The sequence below is a fragment of the Geotrypetes seraphini genome, chromosome 4 (assembly GCF_902459505.1).
Source record: "Geotrypetes seraphini chromosome 4, aGeoSer1.1, whole genome shotgun sequence".
Lineage (NCBI taxonomy): Eukaryota > Metazoa > Chordata > Amphibia > Gymnophiona > Dermophiidae > Geotrypetes > Geotrypetes seraphini.
In genome coordinates this window covers 87,931,667-87,956,703 of record NC_047087.1, presented here as the reverse complement: position 1 = coordinate 87,956,703, position 25,037 = coordinate 87,931,667, and the positions used below count along the sequence as shown (strand labels likewise).

Genomic DNA, 25,037 nt, shown 5'->3' with positions numbered 1-25,037 from the left:
CAGGCTATCTACTGATATTCAGTATTCATTAAAAAAAAAAAGAGTCAGCTAAGTATCAATGACAATCTACAATAAACTCACAAAATTTTAAATAGTGAAAATTTAATATATTTATATTTATAAAATAATTAACATACTACAATCATTGTTGTTACTCATAAACACATACACCCAATGTCCAGAGAACATCCCTGTATCCCACATGCAAGTGGTTTATCACCGCCTTGAATTCCTGTTCAAAAGATATAGTCTTAAATGCTTTGTAATCCTCTGATGGTATGTTGATGACAAAAAAGCATCTTCTTCTGTTAATCAGTTCTATCAACTATCTTCCACACCTTCCCAATTCTAACTGATGTAACCTCGCTGTCCTTACAGCATCTCTTGTTGTTCTTGTTGTATTCTTGAACTGAAAAGGTATGACGGGATATAAATAAAGCTATTATTATTATTATTATTGCATCAAAGACAAACCTCCTCACTTAAATACCAAATGTTTCTATACCTGATGATATATCATTGATTGGAGAATCACTGATCAAGTTCAATTAACAAACTAATTAGAACTGAATTGGACTCCATTCAATTTCCCTATTTAAACCTCTAGGTTCAACAGTGTCCTGTGTTCTTTATTAAGCAAACTAGCAGATACATTGCCACCCTGTTCCAAATTAATTTTAATCAGGACCAGAAATCTATATCCCCTAATTGATGACCTCTATCAGGCCAGTGAGCTACTAATGGCGCCTCATACTTGTTATTTCTCAAATTACTTAAATGTTGAGCTATACGCAATTTAATCATTCTATTAGTTTGACCAATATACCACTTATTACAAGGGCAAGAGATTCCATATATCACCTGATCTGATTTACAGAAAACGATTTCAAATAACATTTCTTTTCCTGTTTTAGGATTTATAACAGTATTGGTTTCAATTGCATGACTGCAATAAACACAGTGATTGCAATGAAAGTGTCCACAAGATTCAGTGGGAGATAGGTGGCTATCCATGTCAGTGGACAATTCGGTGACCGGCTATGTCATGCAACATAGCCAATCACCACCAATATTCAATGACTCACCAGCTAAGACACAAGGTCAGATAGACCCACCTTAAAAGCAGGTCTTTCTATGGCCGCTAGGCCTCAGTTGACAAGCTGCTGAATATTGGCTTGGCTGGCTAAATCCACAGCAGTGAACTTTACCCTGGAAATTCAATGCCGGTGGCTAGATAGGGCCCTGGCATTGAATATCTGGGACTACCACCAACCGCAGGAGGTAGCCAGGGTGCCTCCCGTGGTCTGAATATCAGGGCATTAATATGTGGTCAAGGTTATGAGAAGATGTTAGCTTGAGAAAAATCCCTTGATATAACTGACCTCTGCTTTGATACATTGCACAATGCAAGAGAGTAAGAAGCTCAAACTTCCAATTGTATAGAAAACCAAAACATCACTAAAAGTAAAATTAATTACAATATTTTGACTCCTTTCATCAGAATGTGGAGGCACCATATCAACAACTGCAGGGATTGGATTTGAAGGGAAAATCCCAAGTCCGCATTACCCAAGTTATTATCCTCCAAAATGTATTTGTATCTGGAGCTTTCAGGTAACTCTTCTCTCAGTTTCCCTTTCAGGAATCTTGGTCGCTAGATTAGTCTACTTGACTATATGGAAATAAAACTCCATAAATAAAAATAAGATGGAATGATATCTTATTGGGCTAAATCAATACATGTCCTATTTATTTATTTAATTTATAACCCACCTATTAACTAGGCAAGGAAGAAAAAACACACATAACAAAATAGAAAAAAAACCCATAACAAACAAAATAAAACATATCACAAATTATATCAAATTAAAACTAAAAATAAAAACCATATTGACATACTCTGTCATAGATCTTAGTATGAGCATCTTAGGAGCATCATAGAACCAGTCCCAAGCCCTCTTATTCCTTGAAAGCTTGAACAAACAAAAAGTTTTCAACTTTATCTTATACTTTTTATTTATTTATAACCCACCTATTAACTAGACGAAGAACAAAAACAAATAAAAAAAAATAACAGAATAAAACATAACAGAAATCATATATCAAATTAAAACTGCCTGTCTCAGATCAGCTAGTCAAAAAATATATTTAGTCCAGTAAAACAATAACTCCAAATTGTTTAATCCAGGAAGTGATGTCAGAAGGGAGCCAAGGCCGGTGCGAGCAGTAGGTGGAAGATGCTGCTCACACAGGCAAACATTTAAAGAGATAACATAGGGGGTAGAGAGGCAGAGAGGTGCTGGCGGCCCCGCAAAGATTGTGCCGGGGCTGTCCGCTCCCCCTTACTACACCATTATGTGGAATACATCTGATCTGGGCTTCCAGAGAGCGCAGTTATAGCTCACTACGGCCATGGTATTAGCTTTTAAAGACCTGAGTCATTGAAAAGGGCAGGGTATAGAAAGCTTAGTTCAGTCAGCTGACAACTGTATTAATTAGAGAAAACAAAGACAGAATAGTTAAGTCCATTCATACCTGTAATGAGCCAATAATCCACTGTCACTATTCATGACCATAGAGAAAAAAATGTGCAGCTTCCTACCTACCAATGTCCTCTGGAAAAATTATCCTGTGCTGGAAAACCAAATAATGGAGTAAGACCTATCTGGTTGTGGTGGAGAGTCTGTCTTCTTTGACTTTCCTGCCAATTCTTCCCAATATATCTATTCATACCCTTCAGCTTTGAATAATATTACTGTATGTGTACAAACAGTTATATAATATAAAATATTATGGAGTCTTCCCCTCAGGAAAAGTCAGTGCTGTAATTTGTATGCCCTACCTCAGCAGCTCCCTCTACTCTGGGTTACCAAGTGCTTAGTTACCAACTGATGTATCAAATTCTCCTGTGCTGAGTTTATTCCAACATTCAGCAATAACTCTTTCCTTTCTCTCCCCAGCAAAATAATCCTTCATCTCTCCCAAAATCCTGGGGAGAGGGGGGTGTTAGGGCAGGGGTCATATGTAGTTATCCGCTGGCAATTTTAAACAAGTCATTTCCATACCCTAGAATTGGCTTCCAAAATTGCCCTCCCAATGAGGAGGTGCTGTTGCTGTAACCAAAAGACCCAGATGTTGTGACCTAAGTTGTTAGTGCATTATTCCTATAATGAACCACTGAAAAGTATAAACAGAGCCACCTCCTTGTATTCATTTGTTCACATTAGACTCATCACCTTCGCCTGGGTATAGCACTGAAATTTCAAAACTACGTCATAAGGGCAAAGACTATAAGTGGCTGTGATCATGGCTGGTGGAAGATTAATCAACAGATGTAAGTATATATCACAAATGTTCTCACCATTAGGTTTCTCAGCTATTAAAATTATATGCTCTAATGCTTCATATACCAATGTGGAAGAGTGCTGACACTGAGGCAAAATTATGTGACCAACCACCACAAACCAAGGCATGTGCTACTATGAGATGTTATGTTTTCAGCATTCAGTAAGGTCCACGTTGAATGAAGAAAGCACAGCTGTAGGAAAAATTTCAAATTCCATCTATTGGTACATCAAGTGACCCACTGTACACTAAGGAATAATGTAACCTAAAGGAGTGAGCTAAAGCTCAAAACTAATACTAAAAAGGTGAAACCCATGGAACCAACAAGAAGAGTTAGGAAGGATAACCATTAAGATGGGTGTAAATAAAGCTGACCAAGCAGCAAAGGCCATGGTTTGATTTTCAAACCTGGTTTCTGGTCAGGGTTGGAGAGGGGAGGTGGAATTTAATCTATTTCAACAGTGACTTATGGGACACATGTGAAAGGCAATTCTAGATCTAGGTGCTTGCAGTTACGCATGTGTGTAAGTATACAGAAAGAACAGCACTTATGCACAAAAGTTCACCATGTGTAATTCTATAGGATAGCACATAAGTGCTATACTGTGTAACTACAAGGGGGCATACATGAGTGTGGAGTTTATCTCATAGATTACTATATGTTATGTACGTTGCATGGTACACTGGGTCCTTTGGTTGGTAATAAGGTTGTATATTATTGCATTCAAATATTAGAATAATAAATTTTGCTTGCATCTTGTACATAGCCTGCAGTTTTTGTTCGGTTTTTCCTTGTTTGGAATACTACAGAGTCTATTGGATTCTTTTTGTTTTGCACTTAGGCATGCCCATTTATGCCTTTGATCTTGTATAAATTGTCATGCCTACGTCGACAAGAGGGCATCCATTAAAAATCAAGGGTGAGAGATTTCATGGTGACATTAGGAAGTATTTCTTCACTGAAAGGGTAGTTGATCGTTGGAATGATCTTCCACTTCAGTTAGTTGAGACCAGCAATGTGCTCGATTTTAAGAAAAAATGGGATAAACATGTGGGTTCACTTCGAGGAAGTGCTTAGTACCTGATTGTTAAACCGCTTAGATAACCTTGATAGGCGGTATATAAAATCCTAATAAACTTGAACTTGAAACTTAGGGGGAGGGTTTTTCGATTGGGCAGACTTGTTGGGCCGATGGCCCTTTTCTGCCGTCATACTCTATGTTTCTATGCCTAAATTTAGCACATGGGTTTATGCTAGTATTCAATAATGCAATTTGGGCATCCCAGAGTCGTTATAGAATAGGTACTCTTCAAGTAACATTGGGGTACCTTGTTATTGAATTTCCCCCATTGTGAATCCAGGAAGAAGCTACAAGTCCCCCCCCCCCCTCACACAACTGAAGATCATCACTGCAATGCCTGGGCTAGGCTTAAGAGAGGAGGTGCTTTCATAAGAATCCTGGCCATCCTGAGTAGCTGGACATGAAGGCTTGTGGAACCGTAACCCAGTACAGGCTGGCTCTAATTGGGTTCATAGAAGCAGGCGAAAACTCCCAGGCTCAAAATATGAAGCTTACCATTTTTACACCTGTAGACTTTCTTATCCAGTCAAGGAAGGAATCAGTTGAAAGGAGGGAGGGGATAGTCTGCAAGTTTCAGGCCACATTGGGCCTGATTCTATAAACAGTGCCTAATGGTGCTCAGTTGGGTTATAATCGCTCCTACTGGTACCTAACTTGAGTTAGGCGCAGGTAGGCATCATAATTTAAGGCGTTGGTATATTCGGCCAGGGTTTTCCTAGCCTAATTTACTAGTACCTAAACAGGTGCCTAACGGCAACAAAGTCATACCATGCCTGTTCTTTGCTCCTAATCATGCCTAATAGGAGTCAGTAGGCGCCTCGACATAAGTGTTGGTAGATGCTTTGCCAAGTTCTATGTATAACTCTTAATCTTTTAAAAAAAAAATTTTAATCAGGTTTTAATGGCAGGGTCAATTACCACACTAATTATGCCAATTAAGCAATTTTGAGTTCTACACTGATCTAGGCATCTACCAGCGCCTAACCTGGGCACCATTTATAGAATCGGGCCCATTGCGCAGAAAAAGGTTCTGCGCAGAAACTAGCCCTGCACAAAACTTTGTGTTAGATACTAGCAGACAGCATATTAAAATGAAACTATTAGAACATTTTAAGGGCTCCTTTTATGAAGCCGCGGTAGCGGTTTAAACACGTGTAATAGCGCACGCTAAACTGCTGGCTGCGCTAGCCGCTACCGCCTCCTCTTGAGCAGGCGGTAGTTTTTCAGCTAGCGCGCCAGTTAGCACGTGATAGAAAGTCGCGCGCGTTAAAGCCGCTACTGCGGCTTCGTAAAAGGATCCCTAAGTGAGCAGAACACAAAAATTTGAATATCAGGTCTGAGGAGGCCCAGAAGAAATCGTTCTTTCTTCTGCAGCAGCATATGTGAGGATTTAACACCAGTTTCGTTTTGCTGTGAGCATAATAATATCCACAACTTTTTAAAGACAGAATGGGAGGTGACAGTTCTGTGGATGAGTCAAAGCAGAAAAAAACTGTACCTATCTGCAAATGTTGTTCTGTTCATAAATATTTATTTATTTAACAAATTTATATCCCGCCTAAAAACTAAGCGGGTTACAAAATAACATACATAAAACATCAGACAATAATAAGAACATAAGAATTGCCACTGCTGGGTCAGATCAGTGGTCCATCGTGCCCGGCAGTCCGCTCACGCGACAGCCCTCTGGTCAAAGACCAGCGCCTTAATTGAGACTAGCCCTACCTGAGTAGGTTCCAGTTTAGCAGGAACTTGTCTAATTTGAATCCCTGGAGGGTGTTTTCCCCTTTGACAGACTCCGGAAGAGCGTTCCAGTTTTCTACCACTCTCTGGGTGAAGAAGAACTTCCTTACATTCGCACGGAATCGATCCCCTTTCAACTTTAGAGAGTGCCCTCTCGTTCTCACTACCTTGGAGAGGGTGAATAACCTGTCCTTATCTACTAAGTCTATTCCCTTCAATACCTTGAATGTTTTGATCATGTCCCCTCTCAGTCTCCTCGAGGGAGACTGAGAGGGGCACTGGGGGCACTATGGGGCACAATTGTCCCTTCCTATTCCCTCCCTCCTTCCTTCCCATGTCCTTAGTGCCCCCAGTGCCTCCTTCCTGTGTCCATAATGCCCCCAGTGCCTCCTTCCTGTGTCCATGGTGCCCCCAGTGCCTCCTTCACGTGTCCATGGTGCCACCAGTGCCTCCTTCCTGTGTCCATGGTGCCCCCAGTGCCCCTTCCTGTGTGCATAGTACCCCCAGTGCCTCCTTCCTGTGTCCATAGTGCCCCCAGTGCCTCCTTCCTGTGTCCATAGTGCCCCCAGTGCCCCGTCCTGTGTCCATAGTGCCCCCAGTGCCTCCTTCCTGTGTCCATAGTGCCCCCAGTGTCTCCTTCCCATGTCCTTAGTGCCCCCAGTGCCTCCTTCCCATGTCCATAGTGCCCCCAGTGCCTCACTCTGTTCGAGGGAGAAGAAGTCCAGTTTCTGTAATCTTTCACTGTACGACAACTCCTCCAGCCCCTTAACCATCTTAGTCGCTCTTCTCTGGACCCTTTCGAGTAGTACCATGTCCTTCTTCATGTACGGCGACCAGTGCTGGATGCAGTACTCCAGGTGAGGGTGCATCATGGCCCGGTACAGCGGCATGATAACCTTCTCCGATCTGTTCGTGATCCCCTTCTTTATCATTCCTAGCATTGTTCGCCCTGTTCGCTGCCGTCACATATTGCGTGGACAGCTTCATCGACATATTGATCATAAGAACATAAGAATTGCCACTGCTGTATCAGACCAATAGTCCATCCCGCCCAGCAGTCCGCTCACGCGGCGGTCCTCAGGTCAAAGACCAGTGCTCTAAATGAGTCCAGCCTCACCTGCGTATGTTCTAGTTTAGCAGGAACTTGCCCAACTTTGTCTTGAAACCCTGGAGAGTGTTTTTCCTATAACAGACACCGGAAGAACGTTCCAGTTTTCCACCACTCTCTGGGTGAAGTCTCTTTCCTGGGAGGTCTCTCCAAGTACCGCCCCGGACATCCTGTATTCATGCAATAGATTTTTGTTACCTACATGTATCACTTTACACTTAATACGTTCTACAAAAAAAGAGAATTTACTAATTTGAAATATAAAAATCTATAACATAAATCTTATAAATAATAGTGCTCAGTAAAAGCCAAAGTGAACCATAATACGTGAGCGCAGGGTTCTATTAGTTCATCAAACTTAAGTCATCATTGCACTCCTCCTTCCCTACCAAATAAATAAAGCAGGTAAAAACCAGCAATAAATAAATAAGAGTAGAGGAGTACTTATCTCCATTAGAATTGTTGTATCCTCCTGGGCTCAGCTGCAGATCCAAAAGTGCACAGTGCTCCCCATCAAATCAAAACAAAAACAAAACTCAAAATACAAAAATCACAATAAATGTCCACGTTGAACCTCATCTGCCCATTCCTTGAGCCTGATTATGTCACGCTGCAAATCTTCGCAGTGCCCCCTGTGTCTTCACTACTCTGAATAACTTTGTATCGTCCGCAAATTTAATCACCTCACTTGTCGTACCAATGTTCAGGTCGTTTATAAAAATGTTGAAGAGCATGGGCCCAAGCACCGAGCCCTACTGGTAACGCTCTTCCGGTCCGATTATTGTCCATTTACCCCCCACTCTTTTAAAAGAACAAATCTTACTTCACTGCCACTTATTAAATGGTATTCCTCTATTATTTTTAAAAAAATGCTTCCATAAATAAGGATGTTTTTAAAAGCTTTTTAAAATGCTGTATATTTTCTACCATCCTCAACTGCCCAACTAAACTGTTATGAAAACATTTTGTGCACATGAAATTTTTGTGAAGCCAATATATATCCACAGAATAACTTTCCACCACATCTGCAGATATGTGCCAAAACTTTCATTTTGCTAAGACATGCGCACAGTACTAACTGCCCTTAGAGTGGGATCTTGTACGCTTGTGTTCAGGGTGCTTGCCCTAATTAGCGCACAAGTCCTGCCTGCTTCAGATTTGCAAATGATTAGCTTACTGCATTAGCCAGAAGAACTTCCGCATTACATTCATTTTAGAAGTTTTAAGCTGTCAGTGCATGGCTCTACCACACGGCTTTCTATATTGGCCCCTAAAAGAACAGTTTTATCTGAAAAGTAAGCATAGGAATTTTATTCTTTTTCCAAACTTAACCCTCCCCCCCATTTTACGAAGGAAATTAACATGGTGGGCTACAGTAATTGCTCAGATGCCCATAGGGATTCAATAGGCGTTGGAGCATTTGCCATACAGCAGCCATTACCATGTCATTGTAAAAGGTGGGGGGTTAAAGCACCCTTCATTAGAATTCTTCCCCAGGGATGTTCAGTGCCATAATGTCTACTATTACCTCTGGTGAAGAGAGTCTCCTTTCCAACAAGGAGAATCAAGTCTGTATAAAGTAATGCTTTCAAACTAAGCAGCTGTTGGCCCATATATAATGCTGACAAAATTACCCCCTGCTTTTCTATTTCCATAGTAACATAGTAACATAGTAGATGACGGCAGATAAAGACCCGAATGGTCCATCGTCTGCCCAACCTGATTCAATTTAAATTTTTTTTTTTTATTATTATTCTTAGCTATTTCTGGGCGAGAATCCAAAGCTTTACCCGGTACTGTGCTTGGGTTCCAGAATTCTATGAACGTCAGAGCTAATACCACTGTGGCCAGCGATAAAAAAAGCCTAACACAGCTTTGTAATGGGAGAGGGGGGTTAGTAATTTGCATCACTTTTATTAATATATGTAATAATGAAAACTGATAAGTCTCAAAACATAAAATTTATGCTTAAAATATTACCTAAATTCTCGATCATTTAAATAGTTTGATTTTAAAAACACATATTTTCAGAACCCCCTTCCCCCCCCCCCCCAATTTTTGAAGTTTTGTGAGGCCCTAAGCTGGTACTTCCAAAACACTTCCAGATAAACCTGACTAAACTTAGCATGCCAATGTAATTTCGAAAGTTCTCTGTAAAGTCGCTGTCTATATACAGTCTCTTCCCTTGTAAACCGCTTAGAACTGTTTGTGGTATGGCGTTATATAAAAATAAAGTTATTATTATTATTATGTAGTTTATAGGTAAATCCGGCACTGCTGCCCATATCGACAGGGGCATAAGATGCTGTATGGCAGAGGTCCTCAAATCCAATCCTTGAGATCCACAATCCAGCCTGGTTTTCAGGATTTCTAGAATAAATATGTATGAGATCTATTTGCATTTACTTCTTCCATTGTATGCAAATAGTAACATATATAGTAACATAGTAAATGACGGCAGATATGGTTGGGTAGAATGGTCCATCCAGTCTGCCCAACCCTATATGCTCCATATAAATCAATCATTTAATGAAAATTGTCCTTTTTCTTAGATATTTCTGGGCCAGAGATCCAGAGCCCTGCCCGGTAGTTTGCTTAGGTTCTATCTACTGGAGTTTCCATCAAAGCTCACCCCAGCCCATCTTAACCATTTCAGCCATCAAAGCCCTCCCCAGCCCGTCCTCAACTGAATGTCCACATACGGGACACATACCATACTAGACTGCCCAGTACCAACCCTAGTTCCTTCATTATATGCCCATTATTTTCTGATTAGAGATCCTCTGTGTTCATCCCAAGCTCGTTTGAACTCTGACACCATTTTCTTCTCCACCACATCCCTCGGGAGCCCAATCCATGGATCAACCACCTTCTCTGTAAAAAAGAATTTCCTAACATTACTCTTGAATCTACCACCCCTCAACCTCAAATTATGCCCTCTGGTTTTACCATTTTCCTTTCTCCGGAATAGATTTTGTTCTACGTTAATACCTTTCAAGTATTTGAATGTCTGAATCATATCTCCCGTATCCCTCCTTTCCTCTTGGGTATACATATTCAGGGCTTCCAGTCTCTCCTCATACGTTTTCTGGCACAAACCTCCTACCATTTTTGTTGCCTTCCTCCGGATCACTTCAAGTCTTTTTATGTCCTTCACCAGATACAGTCTCCAAAATGAACACAATACTCCAAGTGGGGCCTCACGACTTGTACAGGGGCATCAACACCACCTTTCTTCTACTGGTCCCGCCTCTCTCTATACAGCCTAGCATCCTTCTGGCAACAGCCACCACCTTGTCACACTGTTTCTTTGCCTTATATACCTATTGTGGAAATCTTAAAATCCAGCCTTTGTTGTGGATCTCAAGGACTGAATGCGAAGACTCCTGCTGTAAGGGCAGCATTAACAACTGCACAGGGGGGCATGTTCAGGTCCTAATATATGTGTTGGTCTTCTCAGGTACTGTGGCTATTACACTGACCATCAAACTGTCTTCCGGATTGCAAGTCCCACAGTTAATGTTGAGTTCCACTGTAGCTCCAAGCTCTCTCAGGAACCGTTCCTCGCTGAGTATGGCAATTATAACATCAGCCTTCGTAAGATCTTCATCATCTCACTTTCATTTGATTTCTCTCCCAGGGCTCGTTTCAGCTTTCAAAGATGAAATATAATGCCTGAAAAAGTGTACCCCACATGTTTTGTCAGTAGAAACTAAAGGATCTTGATTATGTGTGAGCTGCCACCCAACACATTCATTTGCTATAAAAGGTTATCTGTTATAGCATAATGTGATGGCTATAAAAATACTAGACTGATTTTTACCAAGGGAAATGACTTTGAAAATGACCTTCATTAGAGGGAATTTTCAACCGCTTGCACTGGTGAAAAGTCAGAGGGTATTTGTTACCTCAGGGCCTTGCGGTTATTCTCAAAGAGGAAGAGCTCTAGACCTTTGCAACTTTTTTCAGGTACAGAGTATCAGAGATACTTGCACCTGTTTTGAGCAGATATATTTTAAAATGGAAAATGCATGTAAATATGGATAAAAGTACATTCCTTGCACAAGCCTGCATTTACGCACAGGCAATGTTGGCATTTGCCATTAGATGATCCTTTTATCTGGGTCCTTGATGGGCTTCTCAAGCTCCTCCCCTTCAGCCTCATGCAAGGAATTGGGGGAAGGGGATGGAGAAAGGACAGAATAATGACTCTGCTGGGAGGGGAGGGAGTGATGCTAGAAGAGGCAGTACAAGCAGCATGTCAGGCAGTGGCATAGCCATAGATGGGCACAGGGTTAACCAGCAGCAATGCATCTGTGATGTGGCTGGTAGGGATCCCCAATAAACTCTCCCCTCGCACACCACAAATTCTTTGCCAGCAGTGATCATCGACTCATAAGTATATTTTTGAAACTGTTTCATGGTAGTCCTATTATTAAGTTTTAATTTGCTGATTTTGAGTTTACTTCATTTATTGTGTTTGCTTGTACAGTGGTACCTTGGTTTACAAGCATAATTTGTTCCAGAAGCATGCTCATAATCCAAAGCACTCATATAGCAAAGCAAATTTCCCCATAGGCAATAAAGGAAGCTCAGATGATTCGTTCCACAACCCAAAAGGTTTGCTATGGTGGCCCAGGGGTGGGTACCTGCCTGGATGATGCCCGGGTGCTGCAGCCCCTTCAGCACTGGCAACCCTTGAGCTCTCCGTACATCTGCCCTCTCGCTTCAGGGCGATGCCTCTGCCATCTGCCAGCTCAAGCTCAGGTCCTGCTGCCAGGCTCTCAGCTCCCGAATTAAACCGGTCGCCGTCCCGATAAACAATCGCGTAGGCACGCGTCACATGTAAGCACGCACGTCGATGAGCACAGTGCTCATCAATGTTGTGTGTGCTTACATGTGATGCGCACATACGCGATCGTTTATCGGGATGGCAGATGGCTTAATTCGGGAGCAGAGAGCTCATTTATCGGGACGGCGCTCGTTTTGCAAGGTACGATTTGCGGGAGTGTTTTGCTCGTCTTGCAAATCACTCGCAAACCGAGGTTTGACTATATTTGGTCTTTTTACTACTGTTAAGCTGTTAACAAAAATTGTAAGTTTTACGTTGAACTGTACTTGCTGTATATCGCCTTGGGTGAATATCTTCATAAATGCGGTTAATAAATTCTAATAAATAAATAATAAATATGTAATGCTCTTGCCAATTCTAGAGCCTTCCATCTGATGTAATTTCCTGTTTCCGCATAAGAAGGACCAACATAAGAGGGAAGGCTCTGGGACTGAGGCGAGCAGTGCGTATGAGTCATTGCTCACTACCAGTGAAGAACTCATGTTTAAAAGGTACACAGGGAGGGAAGGGGGAGGGGAGTTGTTGAAAGTCACCAGATTGCCTGTAGGTGAGGGAAGGGAAGGGACGGGAGAGATGCCAGGCTGGGGCCAGGTTATCATGCTCACCCACTTTGGGCTCAGGCCTACCTAAACTGGGTGTCTGGGTATGCCACTGATATGAGGAGAAACAAGAGGGCAGAAAACGGAGCAAAGTGATTGTTTTTTCTTCTGATGTGTTTGTTTCAACAGGAAGTACATTGGAGGGGCTGCATCAGAAACAAATTAGCCATAACCTGTCCCTGTTCTCAGAACTTGGGACTTATTTGAGGACAGAATAGGGGAGGAAGAGGGAGTCATTTTGGAGCACGAGTCAGAGAGCTGTGAATGATTTATAGAGAGGAAAGAGAGTACTGGGATCAGGTCTAGGGGAAGAGAGATATGACTGGCATTGTCCCTGAAGGGGTTGAAGGGGGGAGGGAGGGAGAGAGAGTAAGTAAATGTCAAAATGTACATCGCTGCGTATGTCTTTCAGTTCTATATAGTAGTAGAGAGATTGTGTGGATTAGACACTGTTCATGAATGAAATATCCAACAGACAATGTACAAGTACATATGTTGCATTTAACAATTGCCTTTAATTTTTGATTTGCCCTCATAAATAAAGTGAATGGACTAGATCATTTTCAGTATGGCTTTAGAGATGCACATGGAGTTGAAACATTACTCATATTAACAGTTAATCAGATTAGACAAGGGATGGTTCTGATAGATGTGTCTAGTGCTTTTGATTCTGTAGATTTGGGATTACTGTTGCAGAAAAGAAGAGTTATAGGTGTGAAAGGAAAGGTATTTCAATGGTTCTTTTCCTATTAAAAAAATTAGATCTTTTAGGGGGTATTGAGTGGAGATGAAGTGTCAGAGGTTGTAGATGTTATATGTGGGGTGCCTCAGGGACTGGCCCTCTTGGCTCTTCTTTTTAATATATACAGTATATATGTAGCTCCTATCGGAAAGGCATTTGAACAGCTGAATGTTTATTATTGGCTTTGTGCCGATGATGTGCAATTTTTCTTTCCTGTTTTAAATTGGGGACAATAATTTATGGAGCAGTTGAATAGGTGTATAAGTTCAGTTAAACATTGGATGAATGAAAATAAGTTATTTTTGAATATTGCAAAAACAGAGATGATGATCATTGTTAAAAATAATGAAGCTAGTGTAATTATGCTATTAGGGGTTCCCATATATACTCGAATATAAACCTACCTGAATATAAACCAAGGTAATATTTTTTTCTCCTAAAAAAGGAGAAAAAGAGGTTGCCTTGAATATAAACCGAGAGGTTTATATTCATGTGCCCCGCCTTGAACCCAGCCCTCTTTTCCTCCCTTCTTCCTTCCTATCCAGCCCTTATGCTCACTGCAGGACTGCCTGAAGCCCTGGTGGTATAGCGGTGAGCCGGGACAGTAACAATTCGTCTCATGTCCCGTTCTGGCCGACTCTAAACTACTCCGCCTCCCTGACCCCTCTAGACCTTACCTTTAAAGCCCTGGTAGTCTAGTGGTACAGCCACAAGTTCCCCCCACCCCCTAATCCAATATCACATCTCTCTTTTCTCTGCTGCCTCCTCCAATGTGACTGTTTCCTGCAATGTGCAGCAGTGGCAATAAAGGACAGTAAAGCTGCAGGCCTTCCATCTCAGTTCCTATTTTGAGGGGTGGGACCAGAACTGGCAGAACATGTCGCAGTACATGCAAGATGGAAGGCCCTGCAACTTCACTGTTCTTTATTGCCAAAGCTGTGCATTTTAGGAAGCATATATAAAGCTAAGTGATAGGGCAAAAACTATGGGGTACTTGCCACTCCATAGTGACACCTATTGCACAGGCCTTGTAATCATAAGAACGTAAGAGTTGCCACACTGGGATAGACTGAAGGTTCATCAAACTCATTATCCTGTTTCTGACAGTGGTCAACCCAGGTCACAAGTAGCTGACAAGATCCCAAAAGAGTAAAACAGATTTTATGCTGCTTATACTAAGAATATTGCAACTAAATGTCACAGAGTCACCAGAGTAATCAACCCAGAGTAATAAGTTTATTTAGAGGTTCGCAAGGGGTATCAAACAGGGGTACCTCTAAATAAACTTATTACTCTGGATTGATTACTCTGGTGACTCTGTGACATTTAGTTGCAAGATTCTACTAACGAGGAGTAAGAGGAATTGGTGTGTCCATGGCTCATATACTAAGAATAAGCAGTGGATTTTCCCAAGTCCATCTTTTTTTATTTTAGTATTATATACCACTTATAACCTAAGTGGTGTATATTCAGGTACTCAAGCAGTTTTTCCTGTCCTAGCGGGCTCACAATCTAGCTAATGTACCTGGGGCAATGGGGGATTACGGTTAAGTGTCTTTTCTTTCAGGAAATTAGCCAAACCTTATTTAAAATCCTGCTAATCTAACTGCTTGTACCATGTTCTTTGGAAACAAATTCCAGAGTTTAATTACACGTTGAGTAAAGAAATGTTTCCTCTGGTTTGTTTTAAATTTATTATTTAGTAGCTTCATTTCATGCCCCCTAGTCCTGGTATTTTTGGAAAGAGTAAACAAGTACTTCACAACTACCCATTCCACTCTGCTCATTATTTATATAGCTCTATCATATCTCCCCTAACTGCTTTAGCCTTTCCTCTTAGGGAAGTCATCCTATTCTCTTGATCATTTTTGCTCTTCCATGTAACCTGTGTTATTCAATAGCTGGGATGGGTATAGGATCAGAGTTTTTGTTGTCTTGAAGTCTAGTTTGCATCAATATATTGCAATAGCAACAGAAAGGGAAATTTAGAAAGAAATGTACATTTTGAAAGCATGCATCGCAACTTGTGCTATGTGTAGATGTTTTGCAGAGTGTATGATAGAGGCGCGTTTAAGTCTAACTAATGCAGCACTGCCTTTGTCTCAGCCTGTCCTGCAGGGCATTTTCAGTGCACCTCCGGCATATGCATTCAGCAGGCTCAGCGCTGCGATGGGGTGGATGACTGCTTTGATGGAAGCGATGAACTCTTTTGTGGTTAGTATCGACAGTTTTCCCACCTGTGTGCTTATTTTTACTCTGCCAATATGAAAATCTGGAATCCAAATTAAGATCATCTATAAAACAGTCTGGTCAGTGTTCTGCCCATAACGGTCAGCATGTTCTTAAACACTGACTACCATGGATAGAATTAGCTCCAGATATTCAATATGACAATGTCCGGGCACTGGCACTGAATATCTGGGGCTAACTGAAAATGTGTTAGCTTCTGAGGTTTATGTGAGGCCCGGCCAATATTCAGCTTTAGGCGGGAGGAAGGGGTATCCGGACAGAAGGGGGGTAGGGATTCCCCTCTTGCAGATGGTACAGAATGCTGCGGCTAGATTGATAACTGGAACATCAAGATATGAGCATATTACTCCATATTTCCGACAACTGCATTGGCTGCCTGTTGCATTCAGAATTCAATATAAAGCAATTATGATATGTCACCAATTTTTATATGGTACGATCCCTGAATGTTTTAAAGGTTTGATGTCTGAGTATCCACCATTAAGATCATTGCACTCTGAAAGTTCAGCATTGCTGAAAACGAAGGCTAACCCTAAATATGTGGAAACGGATGCCATGACTTTTACATGTGCAGGAGTTAAGTTGTGGAATAGCCTGGTTGGTCAAATCAGGAAATGTAGAGATAAGAGCTCATTTAGGAAAATGCTGAAAACACAATTATTTGTAGATGCATTTCTTTGAGAAATTGATTTTATGTAAGGATTGAATCTGTTTGTGTTGTTCTGAATGTTATAATATTTTATGTATGTAATTTTTTGTAAACCGTTTTGGAATAAAATGGTACATAAATTTTAAAAATAAATAAATAAATCCTACCCGGAAGTTAACTGGGCAATTCAGACCAGTGCCTGGTTAGCTCTGTGACATAGAAAATAACGGTAGAAAAAGACCTGCATGGTCTATCCAGTCACATTCATTACCAAAGCATTACTGAACCAACAATCCAATAGTATTATTACAACAGTTTACTCACTAAATTCCACTATTTCATGTCTTCCCCTCCCCCGCTGAGATATAGAAGACCATCACTCATGCAATATGATTGTGGTATAAAATATATATACTACAATCTACAATCCAAAAGCTCATAGCAGTCCCTTCCTTGAAAGTTATCGGAACCAGACCCCATGATATGTTTTCGGTGATGGCCCCACAACTTTGGAACACTTTGCCTCAATATATAAGAGAGGAAAATGATCTCAGCCGTTTTAAAAATAACTTTAAAAGTTTTCTTTTTAAAGATGCTTTTAATCTTTAAATTATACTCAAATTGTAAAGCAGTTACCTCCCAGGATTATACTATCCCCTCCCTAATGTTTTTCCCATCTATGGTTCTTTTTTCTACTTTAAAGCACTGATTTGTAACTTTATTCCTCCATCCCTTGTGTATTAATTAGTCTGTAAGTTTGTCGGTCTAACCCATTATTTTTAAATTTTAAATAGTATGTCTAAATGTATGTTCATCTTTATTGTATTGTAACTCGCTTAGTAAATTTGAATAAGCGATTTATCAAATCAAAAGAAAACTTGAAACTTGCTTCGGCCTCAGACCATAAGAAAGCCTGCTCTACGCTGGCCCTACTTCCCAGCTACTGGATTTAACATCTAAACCCACTCCAGCCCATACTAGACACAGATTACAGCCCATAAGGGACACAGATTACAGAAATCCATCTGGCACTGGTTTTACTTCCCCACTGCTGGAGTTGCCACTGCTTGCATGGAATATTGCTAATCTTTGGGTTTTTCCCAGATACTAGTGATCTGGATTGGCCACCATGAGGATGGGCTACTGGGTTTGATGAACAATTGGTTTGACCCAGTAAGGCTATTCTTATGTTCTTATTCATGCACATCATAAATGAACTTATAGCCTTTTTGCTGTCTTAATTTTAGTTACTTACTTAACCGATTAGTGGTCTGAATATCACCGCTAACCAGTTAAATAACAGCTATTCTTAGACTCAACCCAAGGATTACCCTGGCACTAACTGGACCGTACAGAAATGGTTAGTGGTGATATTCACCAGTGCAATCCAGTTAAGTGCCACAGAGTATCAATGGTTAGACAATGTCTCTTTCCTGCTCAGATAAATTGCTTTGAATGACAGGTGGAATGAATTCAGAAGACCAAATTCTCAATACAGTTGTTTAAATCTCTCTTTGATATTCTGGGGTCTTATTCTTGATGAACCCTTGAGAGGCAGCGGAAAACTACCCTAACAATGGTATCATTGGTCTCACAGCCTAACTGTTCCCCAGGGGTTAGTGCAGCTGGAGGGGACCTCTGACGCATACAAATGGCAGGATTGGGGGGGATGGAGGGACAAGGATCAGAAATAGGGAGACCTTGGGGAATTATCCATCAGGAAAAGTTCAACAACATATTATGTTAGTCTTTGTGGTCTATAGAAATGGTAGAAATTCACCATGAATGATTTCCCTAGCTCAGGAAACGACAGTCTATCTCTTATTTAACATCCAACCCTCAAAATGCTGGCTGTTTGAGATTAGAAGAACTTTAAGATCTTGAAGCCCCACAGAGGATGGAAGTTGACAGCCTCACGACCTTAGCCCCTCCAAATCAGAAAAGTCTGTAAAGTGACTTATTTGTGACAATTTGATCAGTGGCAGCTGAGTCTAAAAGAGGGATCCCATCCCAACACGATAGAGCATCTTCCTGAGAGGCTTCTGGTCCTGTTATTGACAGGTGGGACAGATGTAGTAATAGAGAAGCTAATTTTCCATTCAGTGCACACAAGCACTGTATGTTTACTGATGAAACGAGAAGACGTGTGCATGGAACAAAAGCTTGTTTGTCAGATAATGCCAGAAGGAGATATTGAAAACTAACTCATCTGTGTGGACTTATACCCCCCACCTTGTAATACTGCCAAGCTCAGCGAGAGCCAAGGCAAAGCTGCTGATGAAATGGTTGTTGTGCATTTTATTAACTCGGCTCAGGTTTTTATGAGCTCCATGTCTGGGCAAATTTTAACTCACTGAATATCTTAATCAGTTTTCCACCACTTTACTAAGATATGCACATGCATTGAGGACTCCTATCAAATAAATCATTAATGTAGTAACTTAGTAAATGACAGCAGAAAAATCCTGAATGGCCCATCTAGTCTGCACAACCTTACATGCATTAAAATTCATGGTATAAATTAAATTGTCTATTTTCTTAGATATTTCTGGGCCAGAGACCTAGAGGTCTGACCAGTTCTGTGCTTAAGTTCCAACTACTGAATTCCCCATTGAAGCTCACTTTAGCGGCCTATCTAAATCATCCCAGCTGTTGCAGCCCTCCCTAGCCCATCCTCAACTGAGTGACCATATATGGGACACAACCATGCAAGTCCAGCCAGTACTGGCCTTAGTTCCTTCAGTGTATAACCATTATTTTCTGATTAGAGATCCTCTGTTCATCCCATGCTTTTTTGAACTGTTGCCACTTTACTCTCCACTACCTTCCTTGGAAGGGCATTCCAGGCATCAACTATGCTCTTCATAAAGAAGAATTTCCTAACATTACTCTTAAGTCTACCACCCTTCAACATCAAATTATGCCTTCTGGTTTTACCTTTTTCCTTTCTCTGGAAAATATTTTGTTCTATGTTAATTTAAACTGTTCTTTTTCTTAGATATTTCTGGGCCAGAAACCCAGAACTCTGTCCGGTACTGTGCTTAGGTTTCATCTGCTGGAGTCTCCATCAAAGCTCACTTCAGCCCATCTAAACCATCCCAGCTGTTGAAATCCTCCCAAGCCTGTCCTCAACTGAATGTCCATATATGGGACACAGACCGTGCAAGCCTGCCCAGTACTGACCTTAGTTCCTTCAATGTATACCCATTATTTTCTGATTAGAGATCCTCTGTGTTCATCCCATGCTTGTTTTAACTCTGTCACCGTTTTCTTCTCCACCACCTCCCTCGGGAGCGCATTCCATGCATCCACCACCAACTCCATGAAGAAGAATTTCCTAACATTACTCTTGAGTCTTCCACCCCTCAACCTCAAATTATGTCCTCTGGTTTTACCATTTTCATTTCTCTGGAATAGATTTTGTTCTATGTTAATACCTTTCAAGTATTTGTACATATGAATCATATCTCCCCTGTCCCTCCTTTCCTCTACATACTCAGGGCTTCCAGTCTCTCCTCATACATCTTCTGGTGCAAACCTCCTACCATTTTCGTCGCTTTCTTCTGGACTGCTTCAAGTCTTTTTATGTCCTTTGCCAGATATGGTCTCCAAAACTGAACACAGTACTCCCAAGTGGGGCCTCACCATTGACCTGTACAGGGGCATCAACACCTTCTTTCTTCTACTGGTCACGCCTCTCTATATACAGCCTAGCATCCTTCTGGTAACAGCCACTGCCTTGTCACACTGTTTCTTCGCCTTTAGATCTTAAGATACTATCACCCCATCAGTGCATATCAACCTCTCACCTCCCAGCACATATGGCTCCTTCCGATTTCTAATCCCCAAATGCATTACTCTGCACTTCTTTGCATTGAATTTTAGTTGCCAGATATTAGACCATTCCTCTAATATTTGCAGATCCTTTTTCATGTATTCCACTCCCTCTGGGGTATCCACTTTGTTAAAAATCTTGGTATCATCTGCAAAAAGATAAACCTTTCCTTCTAACCCTTTGTCAATTTCGCTCATAAACATAATGAACAGGATCGGTTCCAACACCGATCCTTGAGGCATTCCACTGATCACCTTTCCTTCCTCCAAGCAAATTCCATTAACCACCCACCCACCCCCTGATTCTATCTCATTTCTTGGTGGTTTAGTAGATCCTCAAAGAGGGGCAATCCCCAGTTGCTTCTGGCCATTTGGTGCTGAAACATTACCCCTAGTATTGCAAGACTACCACCAGGGGTGCCATTTTGTGTGATGGCACCGGAAGGGTAGGGATAACTGAGGATCAATGTTGCCTGAAGACTCATTAAACTAGTAGAGAATGAGGTAGGAACACAAAGGTGGGGTTATTTGGAAGCTAGAGGCTTGCTTTAAGGTAACGATCTGGGGGGAGCTTACTCAGGGGGGCTTGCTCAGGAGCAGTGGGGGCCCAATTCTCCTGGACTACTGGAATAATGCTTGCAAACAGCATTATTCATTTTATAATGGTAGTCAGCAATATGCAGGACTGTGATATCGCAGATTGATGATGCCTTTGGTATATCAAGGTGCGGAAAGATGCAGATATTTTTTTATTGTTCCTTTGAATTTTAGCTATCCCCCCAAAAGACTGCAATGCCAGCTTCTCCAACCAGCATAATTCATTTGTCTGCAATGGAGTGAATGACTGTGAAGATGGCAGAGATGAACAGAACTGTACCGAGAGTAAGAATCATCTCTGTGCTCCTTCCTACATTGTTAAAGATCTGAACATCCTAAACTTGCAGTAAACAGGTTGTATATTTGAAGGTGAAGAAGACAAAGCAGTAACACTAGTGGAAATCTTTTGAATGTTTCCTTCCATCATGGCATGGACCCTAATCATTGCATCCATGAAGTTCATGGAGCTCCTTAACCCTGGCTATTGCTTTAATTGGGGTTTTGCAGATCCTCTGCCTTTCCCATGATGTATAAGACCTCGATAATGTTGCAAAAATACTACTTTGACTATTAGTGGACCTTAAAAGCATTCATTGGCTTGACAGTGTGCCTCTAAAAATAAGTCTTTAATATCATGATCTGTTTATTTCTTCTTTTAATGCAGATATCAAGGTAATGTTCAATGTAGACCATGAAGTAGAGGATGTAAATAAATGTACATCCTGTCTACTGTGATATGGGTTAGTTAAATTTTTGGAGGCTTTTATTTTCTCAAAGAACCAAAGGAGATGATATGTAATTGTGTTCATATTGAACAAAAAAACAAGAAGACTTCCATGTACTATAATGTGATATAATAGGGCTCATTTTCAAATAAGAAAAATGTCCAAAACGTGGTCCAAAGGAGCAGACGGATGTTGTTTTTCTCACAAAACCCTTTCAATTCACTATTTTCAGAACATATTTTCTAGACAGATATCATCTGCAGTGTGCCTAAACCTCAAGGGAACGTGTTAGAGGCATGGTTTGGGCAGGACTAGGGTAGGTTTATGACTTGGACATTTTTCTATCATACTCTGAGTATCTGGAAGACCAAGCTTTGCTTAGAGAAGTAGGCTGAGTGAGCTGCAGGAAGAGGCAGGAGCAATAGCTTCAGAAACAGTGCCTTATCAACTTTTAATCCTGCTTTACCCTGCTGCCTATGGACTGGCTAAGGTTTCTTATGAATGTCTGACCAATGAGCTACAGTTATGTTTGTATCTCTTTCCATGCCTCTTCCAGCTTGGATTAACTTTAGCTGTGCTCTTCCTTTTACATTCTGTATCCCTTCCCTCAGCCTCTCATCCCCTCACAACCCCTTAACTACACTGCATGCCAATAAGCTGCAGTGGAGACAGGATCAATAGGTTATAAGACATCAACCTTCAGTTCTGGTTTTCCCTGTAGCATATTGGCTGGCTAAGCTTCTTTAGGAATGTCTAATGGACTGCAGGGGGAGGTGGGAGCAGTAGCTACAAAGACACTGCCTTAGCAACCTTGTGTCCTGGTTTTCTCTGCAACCTATTGGCAGGCTAAGCTTCCTTAGGATGAGGCGGAAGCAGTGGCTACAAAGACAGTGCCATTGCACCCTTCGGTCCTGTCTTTTCCTGCAGCCTGCCCAAGTCGGCACTTTGATGACCTAAAAGACAGGTTGTCCGAGTGCCGATAAACTGACTTTCTGGACGCATCGTGGGACTTTTTATGCCTCTGAATGCGACTGTGCACCCAGAGCTGAAAGGGGCGTATCTGAAGGAGTGATTAGGGCAGTACATGGGCAGGATGGGGGCCAATCTAGACTTTGTTGTCCTGCAGGGATAACTGAATGTTTTACTAGACATCCTGGACAAAACTTAAACATTGTGAGTTAGACTAAGTAAAAACAGGTATAAGTGCCAAAAAGGTAACAAAAGTGACCAGTGTTCACTGATCCCCTCCCCTCCCCCCCTCCCCCCCCCCCACAAAGATTAGAATAAAAAAGTACATACCTGTCTCCAGAACATCAGCACCTGGTATGGGAAAGCCTAGTAGAGCTGCACATAGGGGGTGGGCTAGTGAACCATAGAGAGGAGGACCCAGGCCCATAAGCCACTCTAAGTACTACATTTATGGTGGAACATGTGGAACATTTATGGTGGAACATCAAACCCCCCCCCCCAACCCTACTCTACTGCCATATAGGTGCCACCTGTAGCCATAAGGGCTATTGGGGTTGTAGACAGGTGGGTATAGTGGGTTTTGGGGGGGGGGGTTGGTGGGCTCACCATAACTGTAAGGGAGTTCTGGTTAGATGTTTATCTGGCACCCTTTTTGTGCCCTACTGCTCTGTTGCCATGTCTGGGTGGCTAGTCCATTACAAGATTGGCCCCTCCCATGTCCAAATGGTCTTGTTCTGAGTGTTTGGGACGTGGACAAAATTTTGGTTGAAAATGTAGTATAAAGATAGATGTCCTGGCAGTCTGGATGAGCAATAGTCTGGACGTTCAGATAGACGATTTTCGAAAAAAAAATATTCTAGATGTATTTTTCAAAAATGGACATTTACTCACTGCTGATTTTGGTCGTCTAGTGCCATATGCACAAATCAGATTTAGACATATGTTTTTTGGGGTTTTTTAAAATTCTTTATTGATTTTTAATCAAAAACTGTCACATAAATGAAAGAACAAAAGATATTCCACATATTACACTATTATCTATACAGGTAACATAAATATCATTCAATAATTTAATTTTCCTGCATATAATAATATCATAATATATCTTAATATACAATACAAATAAAGAATAAAGTTACCCAAATATCACTATCAATATTTATTCCCCTCTGTCCAACCCCCCACCCCCCTGGATGTGTAAAGATAAATAAACCAAAGAAAAGAAGAGATATGATGAAAATACATTATTATGTTTTTACAAATTTAGTCAATGGGCTCCAAATTTTATTAAATATCTCACTAAAACCCCTACATTCTGCGTTAATTCGTTCGTATGTTTTGATTATGCCCTTCCATGCTTCTAAGCTTTGTTAGGAATGTCTGACCAATGGGCTACAAGGGATGGCAGGAAGATCGGAAAAATCCCTCAAATGATCCGTCAAATGAATTTTGCCTATTTCCAGACCTAGCTAAATTGCTTTCTTGCACCTGACAATGCTAGATTCACCCCATTTCATGAAAATCCTTAGGACTGTTTTCAAGACAAAATTTACCTACATACATACAAACATACAATTATTACTCACTTTATAGTATAGGACATTTGGGGCTAGACCTGTTTAAACAATGAATAAGGGACAAAAAGGTGCCCAAACTGACCAGATGACCACTGAGGGAATGTAAGCATGACTCCCCATACTCCCCCAGTGGTCACTGACCTCCTGCCACCCCTACCCCCCCCCCAAAGATTTGAATGAAACAGTACACACCTGCCTTATGAACTAGGGTTACCATATGGCTCCAGAAAAAGGAGGACGGATTGAGATAACGGGGTTTTACTTCCATTGAATGGAAGTAAAACCGGGATGTCTCAATCTGTCCTCCTTTTTCTGGAGCCATATGGCAACCCTAATACTGTATGACAGTTTCAGATATTATGGGCAGTCCTAGTGGAGCAGCATAACCTGCTGGTCAGTGCAGTGGATGCCAGAGAAGAGGATCCAGGCCCACATCCCACTCTAACTACATACTTCACTTGTGGTGGAAGGTATGACTCCTCCAAAACCCACCCAAAAATCATCATATAGGTGACATCTGCAGGCATAAGGGCAATTGGAGTGGTATACAGTAGGTCAGGGCTGCCCAAGTCCGGTTCTCGAGATCTACTGGCAGGCCAGGTTTTCTGGATATACGCAATGAACATGCATGAGAGAGATTTGCGTACCAAGAAGGCAGTGTAGGCAAATCTCTCATGCATATTCATTGTGGATATCCAGAAAACCTGGCCTGCCAGTAGATCTCGAGGACAGGACTTGGCAGCCCTGCAGTAGGTATTGGGTGGGTTTTGGAGGGCTCATCATACAATATAAAGGGGGTTATGGTGAGATGTGCACCTGGGACCTTGCATGTGAAGTTCACTGCAGTACCCCCTGAGGTGCCCAACTGCTTTCCTGGGATGTCTGTGTAGCTGGTCTACTAAAAATGCTGCCCTCTCCTATTTCTCAATGACTTATTTTGTGCTTTTCAAAAATGGTTCAAAAAG

At 41.4% G+C, this 25,037-nt stretch overlaps 1 protein-coding gene across 1 annotated transcript in view; it reads left to right on the top strand.

Moving 5' to 3' along the window:
* TMPRSS7 (transmembrane serine protease 7) overlaps nucleotides 1-25,037 on the top strand; it is a 67,941-nt gene that overhangs the window by 28,843 nt on the left and 14,061 nt on the right. The window contains exons 9-13 of the mRNA XM_033942910.1: nucleotides 1,502-1,614; nucleotides 3,228-3,334; nucleotides 10,739-10,875; nucleotides 15,578-15,685; nucleotides 20,976-21,086. Of these exons, the coding sequence (XP_033798801.1) occupies nucleotides 1,502-1,614; nucleotides 3,228-3,334; nucleotides 10,739-10,875; nucleotides 15,578-15,685; nucleotides 20,976-21,086 (576 nt within the window). The remainder of the gene's footprint in view (nucleotides 1-1,501; nucleotides 1,615-3,227; nucleotides 3,335-10,738; nucleotides 10,876-15,577; nucleotides 15,686-20,975; nucleotides 21,087-25,037) is intronic.